This window comes from Arachis stenosperma, chromosome 9 (assembly GCF_014773155.1).
Source record: "Arachis stenosperma cultivar V10309 chromosome 9, arast.V10309.gnm1.PFL2, whole genome shotgun sequence".
NCBI lineage: Eukaryota > Viridiplantae > Streptophyta > Magnoliopsida > Fabales > Fabaceae > Arachis > Arachis stenosperma.
The window spans coordinates 103,108,031-103,133,022 of NC_080385.1; the positions used below are offsets into that span (position 1 = coordinate 103,108,031).

Sequence of the window (24,992 nt, forward strand, 5' to 3'; positions counted from 1 at the left end):
AAATCAATTATCTTTTAAAATCTTTTTCAAAATAAAAATTCAGATTTATCTTTTCCAATATCATTCACAACTTTTTATTTTTAAATTATATCTTTTTCTTATCATATTTATCTTTCATAAATTATATCTTCTATCTTATCTTCTTAAAAAAAATTTGAAAAAAAAAACCACCCCCTCCCTTTTAAATCCCCATTCGGCCTCCCCCTTCTCATCCACCATTCCACACTAGCACTCCTTCTATCCCTCTCCTTTATTTTCTTTTGCTTGGGGACAAGCAACCCTCTAAGTTTGGTGTGTTTATCCGTGATCACTAAACTATACCCACTAAGATCATGGCTCCTAAAGGAAAACAACCCACTTCAAGAGGCAAGAAAGAGAGTATTCTAAAACCACTTTGGAATCAAGGGAAGTTCTTAACCAAAGAACATTCAGACCATTACTACAAAATAATGGGTCTAAGATCAGTGATCCCGGAAGTCAAGTTCGATCTAAAAGAAGATGAATATCCAGAGATCCAAGAGCAAAGTCGAAACAGGAACTGGGAAATCCTAGCTAATCCTGAAACAAAAGTAGGAAGGAACATGGTTCAGGAGTTCTATGCTAATCTGTGGCAAACAGACAGGCAGAGAATATCTGGAACTGCCCACTATGACTATCGGACTTTGGTCAGAGGATAGATTGTTCACATCCACCCTGACAAAATCAGGGAGATCTTTAAGCTGCCTCAGCTGAAAGATGACCCAAACTCCTTTAATAGGAGAATGATGAGAACAAACAAGGGCCTGGATAAGATTCTTGAGGATATATGCATCCCTGGAGCCAGGTGGACCACCAGCACCACTAGCATCCCAATTCAACTCAAGAAAGAAGATCTCAAACCAGTCGCCAGAGGCTGGTTAGACTTCATTGGGCGTTCTATATTGCCCACTAGCAACCGTTCTGAAGTCACTGTTAAAAGAGCAGTGATGATTCACTGCATCATGTTGGGAAGAGAAGTAGAAGTTCATCAACTAATCTCGTGTGAACTTTACAAAATAGCAAACAAGAACTCCAAAGATGCCAAATTGGCTTATCCAAGCTTAATTTCTATACTCTGCAAAGATGCCGGAGTGAGGATGGGAATAACTAAGTATATCTCAGTTGAGCGGCCAATCACTAAAATATCAATGGAAAAACAACAGTTGCAGGATGACCCCATCAAGAGGAGAGCACAGAAATTCCTCCCAGAAATCCCTCAATTTGAATACTGGGAGCATCTTGAGGCATCTATTTCCAGGTTGCAAGAAGCTATGGACCAAATAAAGGAAGAACAGAATAATCAAAATAGCATGCTTTGCAAATTGCTTAGGGAACAAGAGGAGCAAAGGCGTGACTTGAGGGAACTGAAGCGTCAGAAATTGATTCTTGAAGGACCAAAGCACCCCACAGACTAGAGGAACATCCACTTCCCAAAATACAGGTTGTTGAGTTCTAATCTTAGCTTTAACTCTGTGATAGTTGTTACTATAGGAATTTACCTTAGAAGTTATATAGGAGTAGTGGTAATTAGTATATCTATTTTGATTTTATTTTCAATTAAGTTATAATTTATTTTTCTCATCATCATCATCAAACATGAATAAAATAGTAGATTTTTAGAATAAAGAGGTAATTTATATCTTTTGAGTTCTTAATAAGAAAAATTATAATTAATTATATGTGGTGGCAATACTTTTTGTCTTCTGAATGAATGCTTGAACAGTGCATATTTTTATCTTGAATTTTATGAATGTTAAAATTATTGGCTCTTGAAAGAATGAGGAACACGAGAAATATTATTGCTGATCTGAAAAATCATGAATTTGATTCTTGAAGCAAGAAAAAGCAGTGAAAAAAAAAATTTACAAGGAATCATTGGATCAAGAAAAAGAAAAAGCCAATAGCCCTTAAAACCAAAAGGCAAGGGTGAAAAGGATCCAAGGCTTTGAGCATCAGTGGATAGGAGGGCCTAAGGAAGTAAATCCTGGCCTAAGCGGCTAAATCAAGCTGTTCCTAACCATGTGCTTGTGGCATGCAGGTCCAAGTGAAAAGCTTGAGACTGAGTAGTTAAAGTCGTGATCCAAGGCAAAAGAGTGTGCTTAAAAACTCTGGACACCTCTAATTGGGGACTTTAGCAAAGCTAAGTCACAATCTGAAAAGGTTCACCCAATTATGTGTCTGTGGCATTTATGTATCCGATGGTAATACTGGAAAACAAAGTGCTTAGGGCCACGGCCAAGACTTATAAAGTAGTTGTGCTCAAGAATCAACATACTAAACTAAGAGAATCAATAATACTATCTGAATTCTGAGTTCCTATGGATGCCAATCATTCTGAATTTCAAAGGATAAAGCGAGATGCCAAAACTATTCAGAAACAAAAGGCTACTAGCCCCGCTCATCTAAATTAGAATCTGAGCTTCACTTAAAACTCTGAGATATTATTGCTTCTTAATTTCTTTTTATCCTGTTTTATTTATCTAGTTGCTTGGGGACAAGCAATAGTTTAAGTTTGGTGTTGTGATGAGCGGATATTTTATACGCTTTTTGGGGGTAATTTCATGTAGATTTTAGCATGTTTTAATTAGTTTTTAATAGAATTTTATTAGTTTTTAAGCAAAAATTATATTTCTGGATTTTACTATGAGTTCATATGTTTTTCTGTGATTTTAGGTATTTTCTGGCTGAAATTGAGGGAGCTGAGTAAAAATCTGATTTAGGCTGAAAAAGGACTACTGATGTTGTTGGATTCTGACCTCCCTGCACTTGGAGTAGATTTTTTGGAGATACAGGAGTCCAATTGGCGCGCTCTCAATTGGGATGGAAAGTAGACATCCAGGGCTTTCCAGCAATATATAATAGTCCATACTTTGCGTGAAGATAGATGACGTAAACTGGCGTTCAACGCCAGTTTCATGTTACAATCTGGCGTTCAGCGCCAGAAACAGGTTACAAGTTGGAGTTCAATGCTAGAAACAGGTTACAACCTGGCGTTCAACTCCAGAAACAGCCCAGGCACGTGAGAAGCTTAAGTCTCAGCTCCAGCACACACCAAGTGGGCCCCAGAAGTGGATTTCTGCACTATCCATCTTAGTTTACTCATTTTCTGTAAACCTAGGTCACTAGTTTAGTATTTAAACAACTTTTAGAGACTTATTTTAAATCAGGATCTTCGTGGTATAAGCTAGAATTGATGGCGGCATTCATGAGAATCCGGAAAGTCTAAACCTTGTCTGTGGTATTCCGAGTAGGATTATGGGATTGGATGACTGTGATGAGCTTCAAACTCGCGAGTGTTGGGCGTGATGACAAACGCAAAAGAATCAATGGATTCTATTCCGACATGATCGAGAACCAACAACTGATTACCCGTGCTGTGACAGAACATTTGGACCATTTTCACTGAGAGGATGGGAAGTAGCCATTGACAACGGTGACACCCTACATAGAGCTTGCCATAGAAGGAACTTTGCACTTTTGCATGAGAGGAATATTATGTTACAGGAATTCTGAAGACAAAGCATCTCCAAAACTCCAACATGTTCTCCATTATTGAACAACAAGTAATTATTTCACGCTCTTTTAATTTTTTTAGTAATTCAAATTGATAATCATAATTGATATCCTGACTAAGAATAATAAAATAATCATTGCTTGCTTCAAGCCAACAATCTCCGTGGGATCGACCCTTACTCACGTAAGGTATTACTTGGACGACCCAGTGCACTTGCTGGTTAGTTGTGCGGATTGCAAAAGTGTGATTGCAATTTTGTGCACCAGCATGGCACGCCAATATAAGAATGTCACTATGGTGTGCCACTTGAGTTCGAAGGCGTGGCACGCCAGGGTTGACAAGGGACGAGCGTGCCACTTGAAGGATTGAGCGTGGCACGCCAAGCCATTTTGAAGGACACGTGACACGCTGATGGAGCGCCAGCCACACGCCAGCTAAGGAGTCACGTTTATTGAGTGCTTTCTTTCCCTCCAAAATGTAATTTTTCCTTTTTCACTTTTGTAATTTCTTTATTTTCACTAGGAGTAGTATAAATACCCCCAAAGAGTATTGAAGAAGGGTTAAGCAGTTAGTTCTAGATCCACTTTTACATTCCACTTTTGAGTACTTTCTAAGCTATGAGTAGCTAACTTCCCTCTCATTGAGAGAGGGAGCTCTGTTGTACTTGATGGATTGATAATAGTGAAATTCTTCTTCTCTTCATCTTCTCTTGATTTGCTAGGAGGAATTTCTTTCTTAATGCTTAGTGTTCAATCATCTTGGGAAACACATTGAATGCAATTGGGTTTCATGGGAACCTTGGAAAAGGAAACATGAAACCATGCTTGAAATTCCTTCTCACATTTGAGTAGATTTTGGGTTTTGGTGATGGGATACGTGACATATAATCCCCCCTCTACCTAGACCTACAAGGGTGTGTGGTATAATCAGGGACCAAGTATATCTCTCTTCATGAGCAATTAGACCAAGGAATTGGCTATTGATCAAGATCTGAGAGATTGAGTCACCAAGAGATTGGGGCTCAATCAATTATGATTGCCAAGAGGTCAATGAGTTGCCTGATTGAAGAAGATCTAAGCTAGATTTGATCCAAAGAGACAACATCTCCCAATCTCAATGAATTTCCCCATTCTTATCTATCTATTTCTTTATAGCTTAATTTTACATTCTGTAATTTCCCATTCCCATTCACATTCAAGTCATTTATGATTCAACACTTTATATTCAGCAATTTCCATTTCTGCACTTTATTGCTTTTCTTTACATTCTAGGCATTTACATTTATGTCATTTACAATTTTGCACTTCACAATCTTATTGATCCGCTTGACTAATTCATCAATCAATTAAAACTGCTTGGATTTGCCAATCTTTGTGGATACGATCCCACTCCTCTGTGGGTTATTACTTGGCAATAATTTTAGTGCACTTGCCAAAAGAACTCGTTCACTAAATTTTTAAAAAGGGGTAGTGAACCGGAGTCATCAGGTAGCAGAAGTGGGAGGCTTCGGGGTCATCGTAGATTCCAGCAATGCCGCACTCTTCATGTGGTTTTTCATCGTCATCGGAAAAGGAGAAGAGAGACAAGTGTTGGTGCTGTTATGGCTTGTGAATTAGAGAGTTGTGGTTGTCAGAGCCAGCGACACGTGTTGTGATGGTGGCAGTGGGTTTAGAGAGGGTTTTGTTGTGGCAGAAAGGGAAAGAAGAGGGTTTGGAAATATAGTTGGTGGTGGTAGAGGTGGCGTGCGGCAGTTGATACGAGAGGAAAACAGAGATTGAAAAATGAAGCAGCGGCAATGAGAAAACGTGTCGCCCTCCTCCGTTACACCACGGTGGGTCCTCGCTTGCTCGCCGTCGCATGCGTCCTGCCTCCCTCGCTGGCACCAGAGAAGAATAAGAAGAAGAAGAAGAAGAAGAATGGGTTGGAGGGATTGGTGGTGGTTTTAACGTCGCCGGAGCTCTTTTCCAAGCATTTTAATGTTAAGGGTGATTTTGTCAAATTTAAAAATTTTTTGGGGACTATTTTATCAATAACAAAAATCAGGTACTATTTTGTTAGCATGAGAATCTTTTGGGTACCGATTTAGTATTTACTTTAATAAGGAATAACAACAAATAAACTAAATAGGAAAAGCCTAGGGGCCAGCAACTTCATTAAATTCTGGCCAGCATGTAACCAGCAAAAAATAGTGAGCTATTGGATAAAATCTCACACCATTAAAATCATCATCGATGGCTATTTGATGGCTACAAATCCCAAAAGTTGCAGACGCTCTAGCATTTCTCAACTAAATATTCATAATCATAAAAGATATAAACCAAAAGTTATTATTATTATTTTCCACTTACATTGAGAATTTCACCAACATTAAAACCAAAAATTTTGACAAACCCAGTATAAAAAGGACTTTTTTAGAATTTTCTATGCAAAAAAAAAATTTGAAACACTCTTTTTAGCATACTTTAAAGTTAAAAAAAGTGTATAAATTTAAACATAAAATGTACAAGAAAGAAATGTAATTTGTGCTATTCAAAGATTAGAAAGGATGGAAAACAATTTTACCATACCATCATCAATAATTCAGAATAAAAAAAATTAGCAATCAAAATTAACAACTCAGAATCAGAAAAATCAACATGAACAACTTATAATTAACATAAATAACTCAAAATCAGAAAAAATTCTAGCATTAACAATATTCATTAACGACCAACTCAACGGCTAATAACTCAAAAATCAGAATAAATAAAATTAACAAAATAACCAAAAATAAATTAAAGCAGTAGTGCTTACCGGCGATGAAAGAGAAAGGAAGATGACAGCGCGACAAATACTCCACAGCTGAATAGAGAGAGACGTCGCTGTGAGAAAGAAAGATTTAAGAATCTAAGAACATAATTGATTACTTTAACCCTCTAGCTTTTTTTTTTCAAAATCTTTTATCAATATTAGAATTTTCAAAGTGCATCTTAAAGATTTATTCTAATCAACATTTTTTGTTAATATTTTATTTTTAAAAATTTTCACTTATCAAATGTAATTATTTATATATTTTTTAAATTAAAAAAACATGAAAAAATATTACACAAAAATACATTTAATAATATCATTTAATGATAGTTTGTAAAAGAAAAATATTTAGTACTAATATGTTTTATCAATATTAGTCAATATTTTGATTGATATTTTATTATTATATTATTAAAATATAAGATTTATAGTTTAAAATCTATATTTTAGTACTTAGAGTTTAGAATAGAGTTAACTACTAATTTAGTACGCAAAAAGAATTTATTATTGTCTATTAATAAAATGATTTTTAAAAAATGTTATCGATTAAACAATATTTAAATAATTTAAAAATGTGATAAAAAATTATTAAATATTATATTTTTATAATTAAAAAAGTTTTTTATATTTAACAAATTATTTATCTATTATTTGATCTAAATTTTTGTGACAATATTTAAATAAATATTTAAAAAATATACAAAAAAATGTTCGAAACAAAATTTAATGTTTAGACTTTTTATTTTTTAAAAAATATGGTAATAAAATGTTTTTAAAAAATTTAACGGATATAAAATTATTAAAATTTAAGGATAAAAAATATTATTTTTTAATAATGTTTGGAGAGCAATATATTTCTAAAATCTTTTTTTAGAATATATATTTAATATTTATTTTTTTATCAAATTTTTAAAATTTATTTATCGTTAAGATTTTTTATGTAAGGTGAAAATTCAACTTCACATAAAGTTAATAGATAAAAATCGTTAAATAATTTGACTAAATTTTTATCTAACGACTCTCAATTATTAATTTTAGGTAAAATTGACTGCATCTAAATTTCTTCTTTATATAAAGTAAAAAATCAGATATAATCAACAAAATTAATAATTAAAAATTATTAAATAATTTAAATAATTTGACTAAATTTTTATCTAATAATTCTTAATTATTAATTTCCTATAAAATTAACTGCACATAAATTTCTACCACAACTTCACTATTTAGCGAATAGTGACAAAAAAAAATGATAAATATTGTTGGTGAAGTAAGATTGCAAAAAAAAAAAAAAAAAAATTGACAAGTTTTGCATCTCAACTTTCGTGGCTTGGAAATCTCTACGTGGCTAACTCGTAATCTCTTCAGTGATTAGTGATTAAAAACGATAAGGACAGCCTCACGTACTAATTTACTTAGATATATGAATTTATTAAAGTGGCCACGTATTCTTTTTGGGTAAGATGGCTTCTCGTGCTTTGAGTTTACCAACATCTCATATTCCTTGCCAGAGGTTTATTCATAATTCTAAGGTCTTGGTATGTTTTCCTTCACGTGCTATTGACGGTTCCGGAAAGAAATTTTGTTATTCAATCCATTCAATGGGTTCCTCTGCTTCTTCCCAATCCCAGCAAGCAGACAACACTTCCTTTGAATCAGGTATTTTGATTATCATATTAATACTAACATTAATTTGTATAGTAATTGGGTTCTCCTCTTGGTCTTGTTTATTCTTAGGAGATAGCTTTTTGGTTTTTATTTAGTTTCGCTTAGCCAGTTAGTTTAGTAGAAAATTGCAGGAGTAAGTGGCGGTAGTTATTTAGATTTTGATTTGTCATTAGTGAATGGTCCTCTGTGTTTGAATTTCAACGGAGTAATTTAGTCCATTAAATTTGAATTAAGATACATCAATTGCTTTTGGTTTTGGGGGCAAAATGTGGCATAGGCTTTGTTATTGGGATTTCTTGCTCAAAAACACTGAGGAGACAATAGAGAATCAATTCACAGCTGCTCAAAGTGTCTTATTTTATATTTCTTAATTACTATTAGAATAATTAGTTAGTATTAGATTTAAATATAATTAAATAAACTCAGAACAGTTTTATTATACAATATTTTATATTTCTTATTTTAGTCCATTACTATTTTATATTTCTTAATTATTATATGGTACCAAATTATCGATGTTAAGTTAAATAAGATAATTTTACCTTATTGTTTTTATAGCATTACCCTTCCTAGCAAGGTTTGCCAATGTTTTATCTGACATACTCTTTATTGGGCCTTTTAGGTGCTGACACTGTTGATTATAGGGATGAAGAGTGGAAGAAGCGCCTAACAAGTGAACAATTCTACATTACCCGTCAAAAGGGGACTGAGAGAGCTTTCACTGGGTACGTTCTAACTCTATTACTAATTTGATAATAAAAGCATTTGTTACATATTTCATTCATCTTGCATATTGCATGGTTTTCGTTTTAGATGGCTCTTGAACAATCTTTTTTTTTTCTTTTTTTTTTTTCAAATTTGACTCGTCTTATTGTAACTGATATGCTTGTCATGAAACCATCTCTCTTAAAAGCTACACTAGAGACACATTATTGGTTTTATGTCTCGAAATCTAGAACCATTGGCAGGGGGCTAGAGAGTGTTGGTTTAGTCTAGTGTACATATGGATTTAATATTTATTGTCTCTTGTTTAAGGCTATGTAAGGATACAATATGCTGCATATTATATTCCAAAAATCTTCTAACCACCATGAGAGGCATTCATATTTTTGTACTGCACAATTTTGATCATGATTCATAATAAGCCTGGTATAATCCAGCAGATTGAGATTGTCAATTTCTTCACCTTCAAGTCTCCATGTATCATTGTCAATTTTCTTTGCTGTAGTTAGAATTTCTGGTTATCAATAGCAAGTATAATTTTGCATCTTACTAAAATCTAAAGAATTGCACGGTGATACACAGTTAACATAATACACAGTGCTATATATGAGGTTCTTTTTTTATTTTTTTTTATGCAACTGTTGTTTTAACTTTCATTATTTTGAATAATTCCAGGGAGTATTGGAATACCAAAACCGAGGGGACTTACCATTGCATATGTTGTGACACCCCTCTATTTGAGTAAGTACTTTATATGCAGTTCACCAAACTACATTTTTCTTTCACTGATCACATTCATCTTGAACTGATTTAATTCTTTTGCATTGTTTTTTTCTCTCTAGATCATCTACTAAGTTTAATAGTGGAACTGGATGGCCATCGTATTACCAGCCAATTGGGAACAATGTGAAGTCAAAATTAGATTTGTCCATTATATTCATGCCGCGCCAGGAAGTTCTTTGTGCTGTCTGTGATGCTCATCTTGGACATGTGTTTGATGATGGTCCTCCACCCACTGGAAAGCGTTATTGTATCAACAGGTAATTAATCATCATGGATTTGGATCCTCTCATGTTGAAAATTAGCATGATCTTTGTCATGTTCACATCTTCTTCATTGATATAATTACTCTCAAAATTATAAAATGTTAAAAAAGAATCATTGTAGAATGTGGAGATGTTAATTATAGTTATTAGACCTAAGACCAGACCCGTTGGTTGAGGCATAGAGAGATTGGTAAAAGAATCACAAACCACCTAACGATTCCAAACGGGCTAGTCATTTGTTATATATTTTGTCAAATATTATGAGTTTAATTTTGATGCACTAACAACGTAAATCAATGACCATACATGTGTTAATTGTAAAAAAGTAGTTATTTTTATTGACTTAGTGATACGTAATTAGATGCGCGTGTAAAATTCTTTTATATGGTCAATGTATCAAAATTAAATTCATATTACATATGGGGCATCTGTTTGAATCATATTATATCGTTATATATTTATTTACTAAATCCTATTTAATTAAGTGATTTGACCTAAAACCAATTGATTGAACCAATGAGGCAACTAACCCAAAGCCTTAATTCGGTTAATCAGCAAGTCAAATTTTATCATTGTGATGTAAACAATAGAAGGTCATGTTTATTTTGAACATGAGAGGATCCAAAATTCTGAATCCAATAATTACTTCAATTTGGTCAATTTTTTTTTTTCATAGAGTGGGCCACATTTGTCCAGAGAAGTTATGTTTGGTGTTATGTTTCTTTCAGTGCTGCCCTTAGGCTGAAACCAAGGCAGTAGGTGGTGCGTCTAATCTTAGTCAAAAGCAGATGGAGAAGCTTTTAAACATGGCGATTAGCATGTGTTGGTATAGTGGCAAACAGTTAGATGTGTCAACAGCAGATGATGGCTATGGTGAAAAACCCAAATTGTCAAATAATGGGGTTGAGAATTTTATTAATGTTGGAAGAATTTTCATTGTTCCTCAATACCAAATACATTAGTTGTGGTATAAACAGAGAGATGAAAAATTAGTATATCGATGTCACTAGACAAATTCTTTTGTAAACTGATCTATGATTACTTCCACATGCTTTTTGTATAGAGGATGGTCAGCATAAAAGAAATTTTAAAAAAATATTGTTCCACACATATTTAAATAGTATATTATCACATAAATAAAAGTATTTTGACAAAGAGAACGATTTAATTATTCATCTATTGTAGATTTAATTATTGTTATAATAAATTTGATTAATTAGAAAATTATATAAATTAATATGTATATATAAATATAAATACATATTTGTTAATTTGATGTCTTATTTTTAATAGAAAAATATTATTTGTTTTTTAAAATTCAGTCATTAAATTTAATTATATATTATTTTAGTTTTTTAATTAATTATGTCTCTTATTTTTAAAAATTTATTATTATTTAATTAATTTAAATATTTTTACGGAGGTCAGGTTATTCAAAAAATTAGAGAAGTTATTTATTTTAAAAAAAAAAAGTAAATAAAAAATCATATTTAAAGGATATTTAGTTACACTATTTTTAATAAATATAAAGTATTTTTATAATGCAATCCTATGCAAATATGTTGAGCGAGGAAATTGTTGCACGAAATGGATGAAATTGTCGCTTATACTTTAAGATAAAAATCATTTTTGAATTCTTGTAAGAGTGCGTTGGAATGATCCTTACTCTCTACAAGTATCTGCACACGAGATGGCTTAATAATATCCTTATTAGTTGAACACCCCAAGACGTAGCCACTTTGCTGAAGCCCATTTATTTCCTCTAATAACAGGGCAACTACCTGGAAGCATTAAACAAAAAAAAAAAAAAAAAAATCAATTTGAAACAGATAGTAGAGTAACAAAATTGCAAATTGGGGTCAGTATGAATTACTAAATTAAATTTTGTGAAGTTTGTAACCATGTAGAGAAGAAGGATCTAGGGTGAGATCTGGCTTCATGCTCCAAAACAATATAGCATCACCCATTTTTGGCTTCACCGCGAGACCATTTTTAGCGCATTCAGACAAATCATTCTGCCATGGAACAGAAGTAAAACTTACATTGGCATCAGGAAATACGGTCTCGCCACCTTCTTCAACATCTGAACTGCACAAAACACATAAAAATTAAACAATCAGTATATTTCCAAAGAAAATCCACCATAAAGCACAAGTGAGTTAAATCCGAAAGTAGTACCTGAGATTAGCGCCTATACTAAAATAGTCTTTGAATTCTCAATTGCTTAGTTACGTCCATGAAATTGGCAAAAGTGTACCACGTTAGTTCCTTAGCGTGATTCATAATGCTGATAAGGACTAACATGTACACTTTTGCCGATTTTAGAAACGTAATTGATATAATTAGAATTTAAGAAACTATTCTAGTGCACGAGACCAATTTGAAAGACTACTTTAAAGCTTAACTAACGCAAAATAGAACTATAATTGAAAAGAGACATGTGTTTACAGGTACATAAGAACTGTAGCAACACGGTGGTTTCCATCCTTAGTGTTGACCTTATCTAAGAAGTAATCAAAGTGAGGTTCATATTTTTGGCCAACTTCATAGTGAAGAACCTGAAGTCCTTCTCCATTCTCTACATATTATGAGTTATTCATTAGTAACTAAAAAACTTTTGAAGTAATTCATTCATACCAGACGATAAGTATACTATATTAGGAGGTATTTCCATTCCTGTTTAATATATTCAAATTGTATTCCATTTCCGGCTTAACCACCATATCACATATAGTGAGATCCAAGGTACAAAAATTCAAACACTAATGGGATCTACAAAAATATTAAAATGACACAAACTCATTACATTAACTTCATCATATACTGCCTCATATGACTGAGCAAGAAAGAACCCTCATATTTTATAAAGTGACCCTGAGTAAGCAAAAAGGAATCGGACACACTAAAATGATCTTAGTTTAACCGACAAAAATATTCAGGAAGCAATAGAAAATCAGTGTAAAACAATAAAAAATTATTTTATTTTTCAATCTTTAATTACTGCTGGAATAACTGAATAATATTAAATGTAATAAGTCTATAATTATAGATGTTATATTTATAAAATTATAAACATTAAATTAGATAAGATAATTTTAGGTTATTGTGTCCCTGACATTATCCTATATCAAACTTAGAAAGACAAAAGAAAGAGATAAGCAGACGCATACAGGAACTCATCATACAGTCATACCTATTGGTACGAAAGTAAGATCAGCAATCTTTTTTTCTATGCTTTGGACAACTTTGTCCAATCCTCTTCTCAGAAACGCTCCTGAGCTAGTACGATCACTGGAGGCATGGATTGTATAGAATTGCATTACCACCACTAGTCTCTCAGGAGCAAGTATCTAAACCAAAACACAGCTTACAACTATTGTTACCATAAATGAACACGCAAAATAGAGGCAAACCTGCTATCTATACTCTGTCCAGTATCACTATCAGCAACTTGTGATTTTTCCATATGTGGTTTGGCAACGTTGATCAAGTGTTCACATTCTTCTTTGGACTGATCCAAATGAGAGGCAGAATTAATTAATATTAATATTCTAATACAAAATAGATGAGCTTCACTTTCAACAGTTTACTGCTACATGAATCTAATATCGCAAAATAAGACAAGACGCTCAAGCTTGTTGAACCTTTTCAGTCACAATTCGGTATTCCATTCATGAATATAACTAATTTTCTTGAGCCTCGCCTAAAAGACATCCTTATAACACGTTTTGAAGGAAAATTCTAGATCTGAACTGAGCTGGTAACCGCCACGTTGCACCAAACAGGTGTGTACATGAAAAAAATCAGTGCCTAATCCATAACAGGTGAATTAACAGATCTGAAAAACTAACCAGGAAATTGTGGTACATGAAAGCTCTTGGCTCCCACGAAAGAATTTCGGTCCACTTTTTCTTTTGCTCTACCAAACCGTAACCTCTTTTAAAAGCAACAACAATAAAGTAGTAATGTTAAACGCATTTTCGCCTTATAACTAGAAAAATAAAAACAGAATCGTTAGCGGTGGAAGCTACCTCTCAGAAGTTCTGCGCCGCCTAACAGCACCGATATCCTTGATCGGAGAATCATTAGCGGTAATAGGAAGATTAACAACACCGATAGAAAGTAACACCAGAAGCACAATCGTGAAAATCAAAAGCATCGGCAAAACCAGCTTCCTCAACGAGATCCATTTCTTCAACTGCGCCTTCGGATTCGTGTATTTTGCTTTTGCCATGCTTCAAATAATGTAGAATTGAATGGTGTTTGTGAATATATACGCTTCATCATAGTTCTATGGCTACCCTTTCTTCGGGTCAAAAAGCTTAATCTGTAACACTGTTTTGCGTCTTTTGCATGAAGATAAATTCAAAATACGAAATCAGAATTTGGAAGCGTTGTTGGCGTGAGTGGTACGGTAATACATGGGAGTTGCAACCAGGGTATTTGCTATTAATTAATTATATTTTTTTTGTATAAAATTTCTATAAATATTAATACAAATTATTAGTAATTAAATACTAATAAAATAATAATATTTATTAATTATGTAATATTATTTATAAAAAAGTGAGAAAATATTGAATACTATAACCCTCAAAGAATAACAAGATAATTAATTGTCTTCTGTATCAAATTAAAAATATTAAGAAAAGTATATGAAATCAAAAGTTACTAACCAAAAACTAAACAAAATCACATTAATTTGTATTAATTATTAATTTTAAAATTTTTAATTTCAAAATTTAAAAAATTTAAAATTGATTAAGTAAACCTAATTAAAATCTATAGAAACATTTCTCTTCTCTCTCACATTAACCTACCCACCTCCAACAATCACACACAGACCTCTCTCTTTTAGCAATGTTGCTGGAAGCGCCGGCGACTTCCATGCTCTCCGCGACGCCCTCCACAAGCGCATATAAAGTTTAACATCTTGAAACCCTCCATCTATTATTTTGATTGCCTTATCAGATAAAAAGGGACCTAACTTACTGTAGAAATCATCAATGCCGTTGCATCTCCAGTTCGGCACGACATTTAGAGGCTGTTCTCTGGTAATTTCTTCAAGGATTTTACAGAAATCTTTTCCCTTGATAAACACCAATGCCTTTGGTTGTTGTGTTATCTTTATAAGGGTATGGACTGCATGCCTTGGACAGGACATGTGGGGTGACAAATTTGTATTTCGTTGACTTTCCTAATTGTGATGATATGCGAATCGGATCAAAATATTTAGGATTTGATAGGGAGTTCACACTTCTTAACTCTCCATTGATGATCCTATTTGTTAATGTGAATGTCATGAATTATAAAAAAAATATTCATTTAATATGAAAAAAAACATCCTAATATTTAACAAAAAAAAACATCCAATTATATTTTAGCAAAAATAATTAAAAATCTATAAAATTTAAAAAAAAATATGAAATTTTTAAAAAAATAGAGACATTCATATTTGTAATACAAAAAAATTCGAAAAATATATAAAAGAACATCCATTTAGTATGAAAAAGAAACGTTATTATACTTAGTAAAAGAAACATTCATACATATTAACTCGTAGAGATTTTAAATTCACCTAAAGGTATTTTGCTGATTTTTTATTAATACCCTTTTGGTTCCTAGCATTGCTCAAAATATTAATACAATAAAAACTAAATTCAACATAGAATAAGAGTATTCACTTGTTGAGAGCATATATGAAATTTTCGGCATTTTAGTTTCTTGATAATTCTGAGGAGGCACTCTAATAATTTTTAATTAGTGTTTTGGTATATGCAGAGTGTTTCTTTGTTTATCAAACGAGGAAACAATTAAAATTAAAAGTTCCTAGGGTCAATGGCATGCTAGACTATGTTGCTTATATGTGCCACTTTGTTTTTGTTTTTTTTTTTTAATCCATTTATTCTTTTTTTTTTTCACTCGTACAACGACTTCTTAACTTGCATAAATCTAAGATTCTTTAAGAATATAATAAAATTTTTATGAGTGCTAAGATTTATTTTTTTAATGATTTTCTCTTTCTTTACTGATTTTTTACTGTGACAAGAGCTAAAGAAAATTGGTTTATATATTTTGAACGATTTTATATATCAAAATTCAATTAAACTCACTTCCTGACGCTAGAGATGAAAATGGCAGCGACTTGAAGAACATATGGTGACTTCAATATTAGCCTCTCTTTCTCCTGCTTCTTAATGTTTATTTATTTTAACATTGTTTTGAAATATGTATATTTATCAATTGAATGAAACAAAATAATAGCATGGTAAATTAGTTAGAAACACACAAAAATTTAGTCGAATATCACAGGCGATGACACCGCAATTCTAAGACAGGTACAACCCTGCAATACTAATGGCCCAAGTGTGGTATTGTTAGAACCAATAATTAACCAGTTATCAAAGACAGAAGAGGAGTAATCCAAGCTAGTTCTAATATTGATGGTGGCAGAGAGATAAAATTTGTCCCAGAAATCAATTTTTGTGAGGTTCTATCAACAGAGTTTATTCAGCCACTGTCGAACCCATTTTTTAGTAGTTCACAAGTTCCTAGGCCTTATTTTTAAGGCGGCAACTTAAATAAAGTCGTGAAAAATTATATAGGCGAAATACTAGCTTATTTAAAGGACATAGCACATCTTTTGAAAGATCTACCAGATGCCGGGATAACCTGGACTCCAAGAGAGAGAAATCATTTAGCACATCTCATAGTAACACAAAGAGCAGCAGGTACACTTTCAAGCAATTGGTCAGTGAGATTACCAGAAAAAATTGAAACCCAATTGAGAAAAGAAGCAGAGAAAGTTAGAAAAATTGAAGGAAGGCCTACACAACACGAAGGTGCAATCGAGCAAAATGAAAACCAGGTTTTAACGGTACCCAATCAGGTGGTCATTGAAGTCAGGGAAGGAACCGGAGGGGGCAGCGGACAGAGGAGCAACTTGCATTTGAACCAGAAGACCGTCACAAACAGATACGAGATTTAAATATAACAGAAAGACGGTTAAAAAAACGAGAAAGACAATCAACTTACTTTTCAAGCTTAATCTGAAACAAAGATTGTATATTGGAATCGAGCAATTTAGTAGAGAGGACTCCCACTGAAAAATTGTGGGTTCCTTCACCCTTTGCAACAGAGCTTTCATCAGGGGCGCTACCAGCAGAGGAGACCTGAACAAACCGGCACAATCATACCATGCATCGAATTCAGATCTTAAAAAAAAGAATAAAATAAGAAAAAAGAAAATGATGAAGAGAAGAAGAGCAGTCTAAAAAGGAAGCTATGGGAGATTTGTTTTACAACTCCCACTAATTTCATCTTCTACAGGAATTACGTTAGCAAAGTCAAACTGCTAGGCTGTTATGAAAGTTTATGTAAAAAAAGGGGATCTGAATTTGGGGTGGGTAAGTTGTTAGGTTTGGGTAAGGTTGAAGGGCTTAGCCCAAGACCAAAAAAAAAAAAAAAAAAGTTGCCATTCTAATTTGAACAAGTGTCTCATCATGATTTTTTTATTAACTTGGTTTGATTTTATTGAACCGTATTGAACCAAATCATTTTATTGAATTTTATTAAACCAAATTATAGGTTTAAATTAAAAAATACTAATATATTTTTAGGATAATATTTTTACTAGTAAATTTGCTTAATATTTTTGTCCATCAATAATAAAAATAAAATAACTAAAAAGTAATTTATAATTTATATATCTAAATATAAATAAATTATAATAAAATAAATTATATTAAAAATATTAATTAATTAAACAGTTAATTTAAACTAAAAAATTAGATAATTAGTTATATTTATAATTAAATAATTTTTTACTAAGTGTTATCAATTATAATTTTATTAGTTAAAGTTAAGAATAGTGTTTCAATTGTAATTAATTGTTAAGTATAATTTTTATTTAAAATAAAGTATTATTTTATTTATTTAAAATGCAGTATTGTAATTATAAGATTGATTATACATTAGAGTATCTCTAATGTTAGTACTAGTTTCAATTTCATTCTCGATTCTACAAAAATATTTGTAGGATCATATATTATAAATAGTAATTTAAAATTCAAAGTGAAAATTTGTTCCTCCATTACTCAATCTTAGTTCACTTAAAATTTTAAATTTTTTTAATTATTTTATCAACATAATTATTCGAATAACAAAATTTTATTAGTTCTTTATCAAAATGATATTATATCTTTAAGATGAATTTAGAATATGATTTGATCTAAAATTTTTGTTTGTAGATATAAATAAATGATAATTAATTATCTGATCGAATAAAAAATTTAATATCATTTAATCAAGTTCATAATCATAACAACAAGAAAAAATGTTAATTAGTTCTTAATATCAAACTTAGATATAATTTGATGTGATCATCTAAAGTTGTATTTTACACTTTTAATTAAGTATCAATTAGTAATTTTGAAATTTTGATGGAACTTAAATTATTATTACATGTAAAGTTTAATCTAGCTAGCACTCAAATCTAAGTGTTATTTTGTTGTTGAGATCCAATATAAACCACAATTTGATGAAAAGTTCTCCTTAAACGTCTAATTAAGTGCGAGTTAGTGATTTAGATTAAATTTAGAGCATCACTTTAATTTTGATGTGACATATGCTCTTACACATGTAATTAAGTATCGATTAGTAATTTGAATTAAATATAGAATATCACTTCATATATAACTAAGTGTATGTGATTATTATGAACATAAATTAAAAGTTAATTTGTTATGGAGATAACAATCAGAACATTATTTGATGTGAATTTTGTTATTATTTCTCTAATTAACTGTGATATCAAGTTTAGAATAGTTTACTCTGACATTCAAAAATTAGTATTAATTTATGAGATTAAATTTAGAATGTGAATTCATAAGAATTTATCACTACAAGAAAATAAACTTTTTGTCACGCTTTTAAAGCGCGCCGAAAAGTGCTAAAAAGGGTGCCGACTGTTTTTTGTCACGTTTTTTGAGCTATCGGCACGTTTTTGAAATGGTCACATCCGCAAGCGTGCCGATTGCTCTATCGCCACGCTTTTGTGGATCTATCGGCACGTTTTCTTTTTTGCCACGCTTTCAACTCTTGTCACGCTTAAAAGCGTGGCCATATGTATTAACCTATCGGCACACTTTAAAAACGTACCGAAAAGTGAAAGATATGGCTACGCTTTTGAAACGTGCCAATAATCGAAGAAATATGGACCTATTGCCACGCTTTTAAAGCGTGGGTATATCCCTATCAAATTAAAAAGAAATCTGGCATGCTCTTTTACACATACTCTAATGCACTCTAAAAACAATAAAAAATATTGACAAAAATCTGTAAATATTATTTTAAAAAATCAATTAATGAAAATTAGTATTACATTAATAAAATTTAAACCAAATTAGCTATATCAATCTCTTATAACCAAAGTACTTATAAAATATATTGGGATAAAAAATATCAATACATATAAAACTTATTAAAAGTTATTAACTTATTCTATCTCTTTATCATTTTTTGTGTAGAAAATAAAAAAATTAAAAAATAAATATCAATAATCCAAACATAATATTGTTGAATTTCGCGGTTTATAGGAAAAAACTCACAATCCTCAGCAAGAAAGACTCAAATCACAAATGCTCAGTACAAAGGGCCTTGACGAGTTTAACATAGTCAGGTTGGTCACAATCCTTGGCAAGAACAATGAGCTGAGCAGTACGCTTCTCGATCACCTTGGCACCCTCATAAAGGCCTCGTGCAAGACCACCATAAGCAAGTGACTTACTAAGTGTTAGCTATAAGGCAGTCATGATATCCATTGGCTCGCCGATGGCAGGAGTGATGAGCGGATAATTTGTACCCTTTTTGGCATTGTTTTTAGTATGTTTTTAGTAGTTTTAGTTAAGATTCTTAGTATATTTTTATTAGTTTTTAGTTAAAATTCACTTTTCTGGACTTTACTATGAGTTTGTGTGTTTTTCTGTGATTTCAGGTATTTTATGGCTGAAATTGAGGGATCTGAGCAAAAATCTGATCCAGAGACTCAAAAGGACTGCAGATGCTGTTGGATTCTGACCTCCCTGCACTCGAAGTGGATTTTCTGGAGCTAAAGAAGCCCAATTGGCGCGCTCTCAACGGCGTTGGAAAGTAGACATCCTGGGCTTTCCCGCAATTTATGATAGTCCATACTTTGCCCAAGATTTGATGGCCCAAACCGGCGTTCAAAGTCACCCTCAGAAATCCCAGCGTTAAACGCCGGAACTGGCACCTAAATGGGAGTTAAACGCCCAAACTGGCATAAAAGCTGACGTTTAACTCCAAGAAGAGTCTCTACACGAAAATGCTTCATTGCTCAGCCCAAGCACACACCAAGTGGGCCCGGAAGTAGATTTTTATGTCATTTACTCATCTCTGTACACAGGCTACTAGTTCTTATATATGGACCTTTTACTATTGTATTTTCATCTTGGTTCTTCTGGTTCCCTCTCTGGGGCTGAAACCAATGATCACTCTTGTTCTTATGTATTTTCAACGGTGGAGTTTCTACACACCATAGATTAAGGTGTGGAGCTCTGCTGTACCTCGAGTATTAATGCAATTACTATTGTTCTTCTATTCAATTCCGCTTGTTCTTTGTCCAAGATATTCATTTGCACCCAAGAACATGATGAATGTGATGATTATGTGACGCTCATCATCATTCTCACTCATGAACAAAGTGACTGACAACCACCCTTGTTCTACAAGCAAACGAGGCTCTAATGTTTATCTCTTGGATTCCTGATACACGATGCATGGTTGATCGCCTGACAACCGAGTGCTCGCCTGACAAACGAGCCAGCCATTCCGTGAGATCAGAGTCTTCGTGGTATAGGCAAGAACTGATGGCGGCATTCAAGAGAATCCGGAAGGCCTAACCTTGTCTGTGGTATTCTGAGTAGGATTCAATGATTGAATGACTGTGACGTGCTTCAAACTCCTAGCAGGCGGGGCGTTAGTGACAGACGCAAAAGAATCAATGGATTCTATTCCGGCCTGACCGAGAACCGACAGCTGATTAGCCATATGCTGTGACAGAGCATAGGAACATTTTCACTGAGAGGATGGGAGGTAGCCACTGACCACGGTGAAACCCTACATAAGCTTGCCATGGAAAGGAGTAAGAAGGATTGGATGAAGACAGTAGGAAAGCAGAGAGACGGAAGGGAAGGCATCTTCATACGCTTATCTGAAGTTCCTACAATGAATTAATAAGTACCTCTATCTTTATCTTTATGCTTTATTCGTATATCACTATACCATTTGAGTCTGCCTGACTAAGATTTACAAGGTGACCATAGCTTGCTCATACCGACAATCTCCGTGGGATCGACCCTTACTCACGTAGGTATTACTTGGACGACCCAGTGCACTGGGTTAGTTGTGCAAAGTTGTGTAGTGATCACAATTTCGCGCACCAAGTTTTTGGGCCGTTGCGGGGATTGTTTGTGTATGGACAACTGACGGTTCATCTTGTTGCTTAGATTAGGTATTTTTTTCAGAGTTCTTAAGAATGAATTCTAGTGTTTCAAGGTGATGTTCTTATCATCACCAAAGCTGATTGATCCTCATCAATTTAGCTCTTGATGCAATGTCTGCTGAAGCTTGGCCAGAGTTCTTAAGAATGAATTCTAGTGTTTCAAGGTGATGTTCTTATCATCACCAAAGCTGATTGATCCTCATCAATTTAGCTCTTGAATGCAATGTCCTGCTGAAGCTTGGCTAGCTATGTCTAATTCCTTTAGACTAAAGCTTTAGACTAACATTGCATGATTCCTGGAATTCTCATTAAGAATTTTGATACCTTTGTTTTTCTTTTCCATATAATTTTCGAAAAAAAAAAGCACAAAAAAAAATTACAAAATCATAAAAACCAAAAATATTTTATGTTTCTTGTTTGAGTCTAGTGTCTCATCTTAAGTTTGGTGTCAATTGCATGCATTCATTCATGTTTCTTAAGGATCTTCAAGTAATTCTTGATTATTTCTTACTCTAATCTTTAAATTCTCTTGACTTGAGTGTTTTGTGTGTCTCATATGCATTCTCATTAGTGTCAGTAGTATACAAACTGCTAAGTTTGGTGTCTTGCATGCATTGTTATTTGATTTTAGTTGCATTTTGATTATAAAAAAAATCCAAAAATATTTTTAATTTGTGTCTTTTCAAGTCAATAATACAGAGAATTGAAGATTCAGAACATACAGCAGAGGAATTGCACAGAAAAAGCTGGGCGTTCAAAACGCCCAGTGAAGAAGGACAGACTGGCGTTTAAACGCCAGCCAGGGTACCTGGTTGGGCGTTTAACGCCCAAAAGGGTAGTATTTTGGGCGTTAAACGCCAGAATGTGCACCATTCTGGGCGTTTAACGCCAGGATGGCACAAGGGGGAGGATTTTGTTTTCAAATCAATTTTTTTTCAAGTTTTCAAAGTTTTTCAAAATCAAATCTTTTTCAAATCATATCTTTTCAATCAAATGTTTTCAAAATCAATTTCTTTCCTTTTCAAAGATACTTGCTAACAATAATGATTTGATTGAACATTTCAAGTATGTTGCCTTTTCTGTTGAGAAAGGTTTAATGTTTGAATCATATCTTTTCTTGTTAGGCAAGTCATTAATTTTTTTCAAATTTTTTTAAAAAATTGTTTTCAAATCATATTTTCTCAATCACATCTTTTTAAAACCAATCATATCTTCTTAACCTCATCTTTTTCAAAATAGTTTTTAATCAAATCTTTTTGACTTCTAATTTCAAAATCTTTTTCAAAAATCACTTGATTTCTTTCCCACTCTTATTTTCGAAAATCAATTAGTGTTTTTCAAAAATGTTTTTAAAAATCTACTTAATTTTCGAAAATCACTTCCCTTCTTCCCACATCCTTCTATGATGGACTAACACTATTCCTTAATGCAAAATTCGAACTCCATCTTCTTTGATAAGTTCGAATTTTCTACTTCTGTCTTCTATTTCTTCTTCCTCTGACACCTCAAGGAATCTCTATACTGTGACATAGAGGATTCCATATTTTCTTGTTCTCTTCTCTTTCATATGAGCAGGAGCAGAGACAAAGGCATTCTTGTTGAAGCTGACCCTGAACCTGAAAGGACCTTGAAGCGAAAGCTAAGAGAAGCTAAGGCACAACTCTCTGTTGAGGACCTGACCGAATTCTTCAAAGAAGAAGACATGGCAGCCGAAAACAACAACAATGCCAACAATGCAAGGAAGGTGCTGGGTGACTTTACTGCACCTACTCCCGACTTCTATGGGAAAATCATCTCTATCCCTGCCATTGGAGCAAACAACTTTGAGCTTAAGCCTCAATTAGTTTCTCTAATGCAACAGAATTGCAAGTTCCATGGACTTCCATTGGAAGATCCTCATCAGTTTTTAGCTGAATTCTTGCAAATCTGTGACACAGTCAAGACTAATGGGGTTGACCCTGAGGTCTACAGACTGATGCTATTCCCTTTTGCTGTAAGAGACAGAGCTAGAATATGGTTGGACTCTCAACCTAAAGAAAGCCTGGACTCTTGGGAAAAGCTAGTCAATGCCTTCTTGGCAAAGTTCTTTCCACCTCAAAAATTGAGTAAGCCTAGAGTGGAAGTCCAAACCTTCAGACAAAAGGATGGTGAATCCCTCTATGAAGCTTGGGAAAGATACAAACAATTGACCAGAAAGTGTCCCTCAGACATGCTTTCTGAATGGAGCATCATAGGTATTTTCTATGATGGTCTCTCTGAACTGTCCAAGATGTCTTTGGATAGCTCTGCTGGAGGATCTCTTCATCTGAAGAAGACGCCTACAGAGGCTCAAGAGCTAATTGAAATGGTTGCAAATAACCAATTCATGTACACTTCTGAAAGGAATCCTGTGAACAATGGGACTAGTCAGAAGAAAGGAGTTTTTGAGATTGATACTCTGAATGCCATACTGGCTCAGAATAAAATATTGACTCAACAAGTCAATTTGATTTCTCAAAGTCTGTCTGGAATGCAAAATGCACCAAGCAGTACTAAGGATGCTTCATCTGAAGAAGAAGCTTATGATCCTGAGAACCCCTTCAATGGAAGAGGTGAATTACCTAGGAGAACCCTATGGAAACACCTATAATTCTTCTTGGAGAAATCACCCAAATTTCTCATGGAAGAATCAAGAGAGACCTCAACAAGGTTTCAACAACAATAATGGTGGAAGAAACAGGTTTAGCAATAGCAAGCCTTTTCCATCATCTTCTCAGCAACAGACAGAGAATTCTAAGCAGAACCCCTCTGACTTAGCAACCATGGTCTCTGATCTAATCAAAACCACTCAAAGTTTCATGACTGAAACAAGTCCTCCATTAGGAATTTGGAGGCACAAGTGGGACAGCTGAGCAAGAAAATTACTGAACTCCCTCCAAGTACTCTTCCAAGCAATACAGAAGAAAATCCAAAAGGAGAGTGCAAGGCCATCAACATGGCCGAATTTGGAGAGGAAGGAGAGGCAGTGAACGCCACTGAGGAAGGCCTCAATGGACGTGCACTAGCCTCTACTGAGTTCCCTACTAAGGAACCATGGAATCTGAGGCTCAAATTTGAGACCATAGAGATTCCATTGGATTTACTTCTGCCATTCATGAGCTCTGATGAGTATTCTTCTCTGAAGAGGATGAGTATGTCACTGAAGAGCAAGTTGCTAATACCTTGGAGCAATCATGAAACTAAATGACAAGTTATTTGGAAATGAGACTTGGGAGGATGAACCCCCTTTGCTCACCAAAGAACTGGATGACTTGTCTAGGCAGAAATTACCTCAAAAGAGACAAGATCTTGGGAAATTTTCCATACCTTGTACCATAGGCACCATGACCTTCAAGAAGGCTCTGTGTGACTTAGGGTCAAGTGTAAACCTCATGCCTCTCTCTGTAATGGAGAAGCTAGGGATCTTTGAGGTACAAGCTGCAAGAATCTCACTGGAGATGGCAGACAACTCAAGAAAACAAGCTCATGGACTTGTAGAGGATGTTTTGGTAAAAGTTGAAGACCATTACATCCCTACTGATTTCATAGTCCTAGAGACTGGGAAATGCATGGATGAATCCATCATCCTTGGCAGACCCTTCCTAGCCACAGCAAAGGCTGTGATTGATGTTGATGGAGGTGAACTGATCATTCAAGTGAATGAAGAATCCTTTGTGTTTAAGGCTCAAGGATATCC

General features: G+C 33.6%; 2 protein-coding genes across 6 annotated transcripts; one reads left to right on the plus strand and one right to left on the minus strand.

Moving 5' to 3' along the window:
- Window positions 1–6,309: 6,309 nt before the first annotated feature.
- Window positions 6,310–17,106, minus strand: LOC130948383 (probable prolyl 4-hydroxylase 3). Of its 4 annotated transcripts, XM_057877099.1 has the most exons (10): window positions 16,792–17,106; window positions 16,638–16,698; window positions 13,788–13,991; window positions 13,608–13,692; window positions 13,170–13,267; window positions 12,950–13,047; window positions 12,205–12,334; window positions 11,657–11,844; window positions 11,423–11,537; window positions 6,310–6,393 (listed from the first exon to the last, which is right to left on the minus strand). In XM_057877099.1, exons 1-9 carry the CDS (start codon window positions 16,901–16,903, stop codon window positions 11,467–11,469), a joined length of 1,047 nt encoding a protein of 348 aa, XP_057733082.1. In that variant the 5' UTR covers window positions 16,904–17,106; the 3' UTR covers window positions 6,310–6,393; window positions 11,423–11,466. The 4 variants fall into 4 exon arrangements, with proteins under 4 accessions (XP_057733082.1, XP_057733081.1, XP_057733083.1 ...); XM_057877098.1 differs by lacking the exon at window positions 6,310–6,393 and having other exon boundaries at window positions 10,881–11,537; XM_057877100.1 differs by lacking the exons at window positions 6,310–6,393; window positions 12,205–12,334 and having other exon boundaries at window positions 10,881–11,537; window positions 11,657–11,839.
- On the plus strand, window positions 7,742–10,815 carry LOC130948384 (uncharacterized). 2 transcript variants are annotated; one of them, XM_057877102.1, is made up of 5 exons: window positions 7,742–7,978; window positions 8,610–8,712; window positions 9,386–9,451; window positions 9,553–9,750; window positions 10,433–10,815. In XM_057877102.1, the coding sequence occupies exons 1-5, from the start codon at window positions 7,783–7,785 to the stop codon at window positions 10,494–10,496; spliced, it is 627 nt and encodes a 208-aa protein (XP_057733085.1). In that variant the 5' UTR covers window positions 7,742–7,782; the 3' UTR covers window positions 10,497–10,815. The 2 variants fall into 2 exon arrangements, with proteins under 2 accessions (XP_057733085.1, XP_057733086.1); XM_057877103.1 differs by having other exon boundaries at window positions 10,485–10,784.
- Window positions 17,107–24,992: the final 7,886 nt, after the last annotated feature.

Bases quoted from the DNA above. Each gene is read 5' to 3' on its own strand.
- LOC130948383 (XM_057877099.1), bottom strand. From the start codon at position 16,903: ATGAAAGCTCTGTTGCAAAGGGTGAAGGAACCCACAATTTTTCAGTGG. The intron at 13,048-13,169 runs GTTTGCCTCTAT...CCATGCCTCCAG, and splicing joins GGACAGAGTATAGATAGCAG to TGATCGTACTAGCTCAGGAG. The intron at 11,845-12,204 runs GTAAACACATGT...TGTTTTGTGCAG, and splicing joins GCTACAGTTCTTATGTACCT to TTCAGATGTTGAAGAAGGTG.
- LOC130948384 (XM_057877102.1), top strand. From the start codon at position 7,783: ATGGCTTCTCGTGCTTTGAGTTTACCAACATCTCATATTCCTTGCCAG. The intron at 9,452-9,552 runs GTAAGTACTTTA...TTTTCTCTCTAG, and splicing joins TGTGACACCCCTCTATTTGA to ATCATCTACTAAGTTTAATA. The intron at 9,751-10,432 runs GTAATTAATCAT...TTTTTTTCATAG, and splicing joins AAGCGTTATTGTATCAACAG to AGTGGGCCACATTTGTCCAG.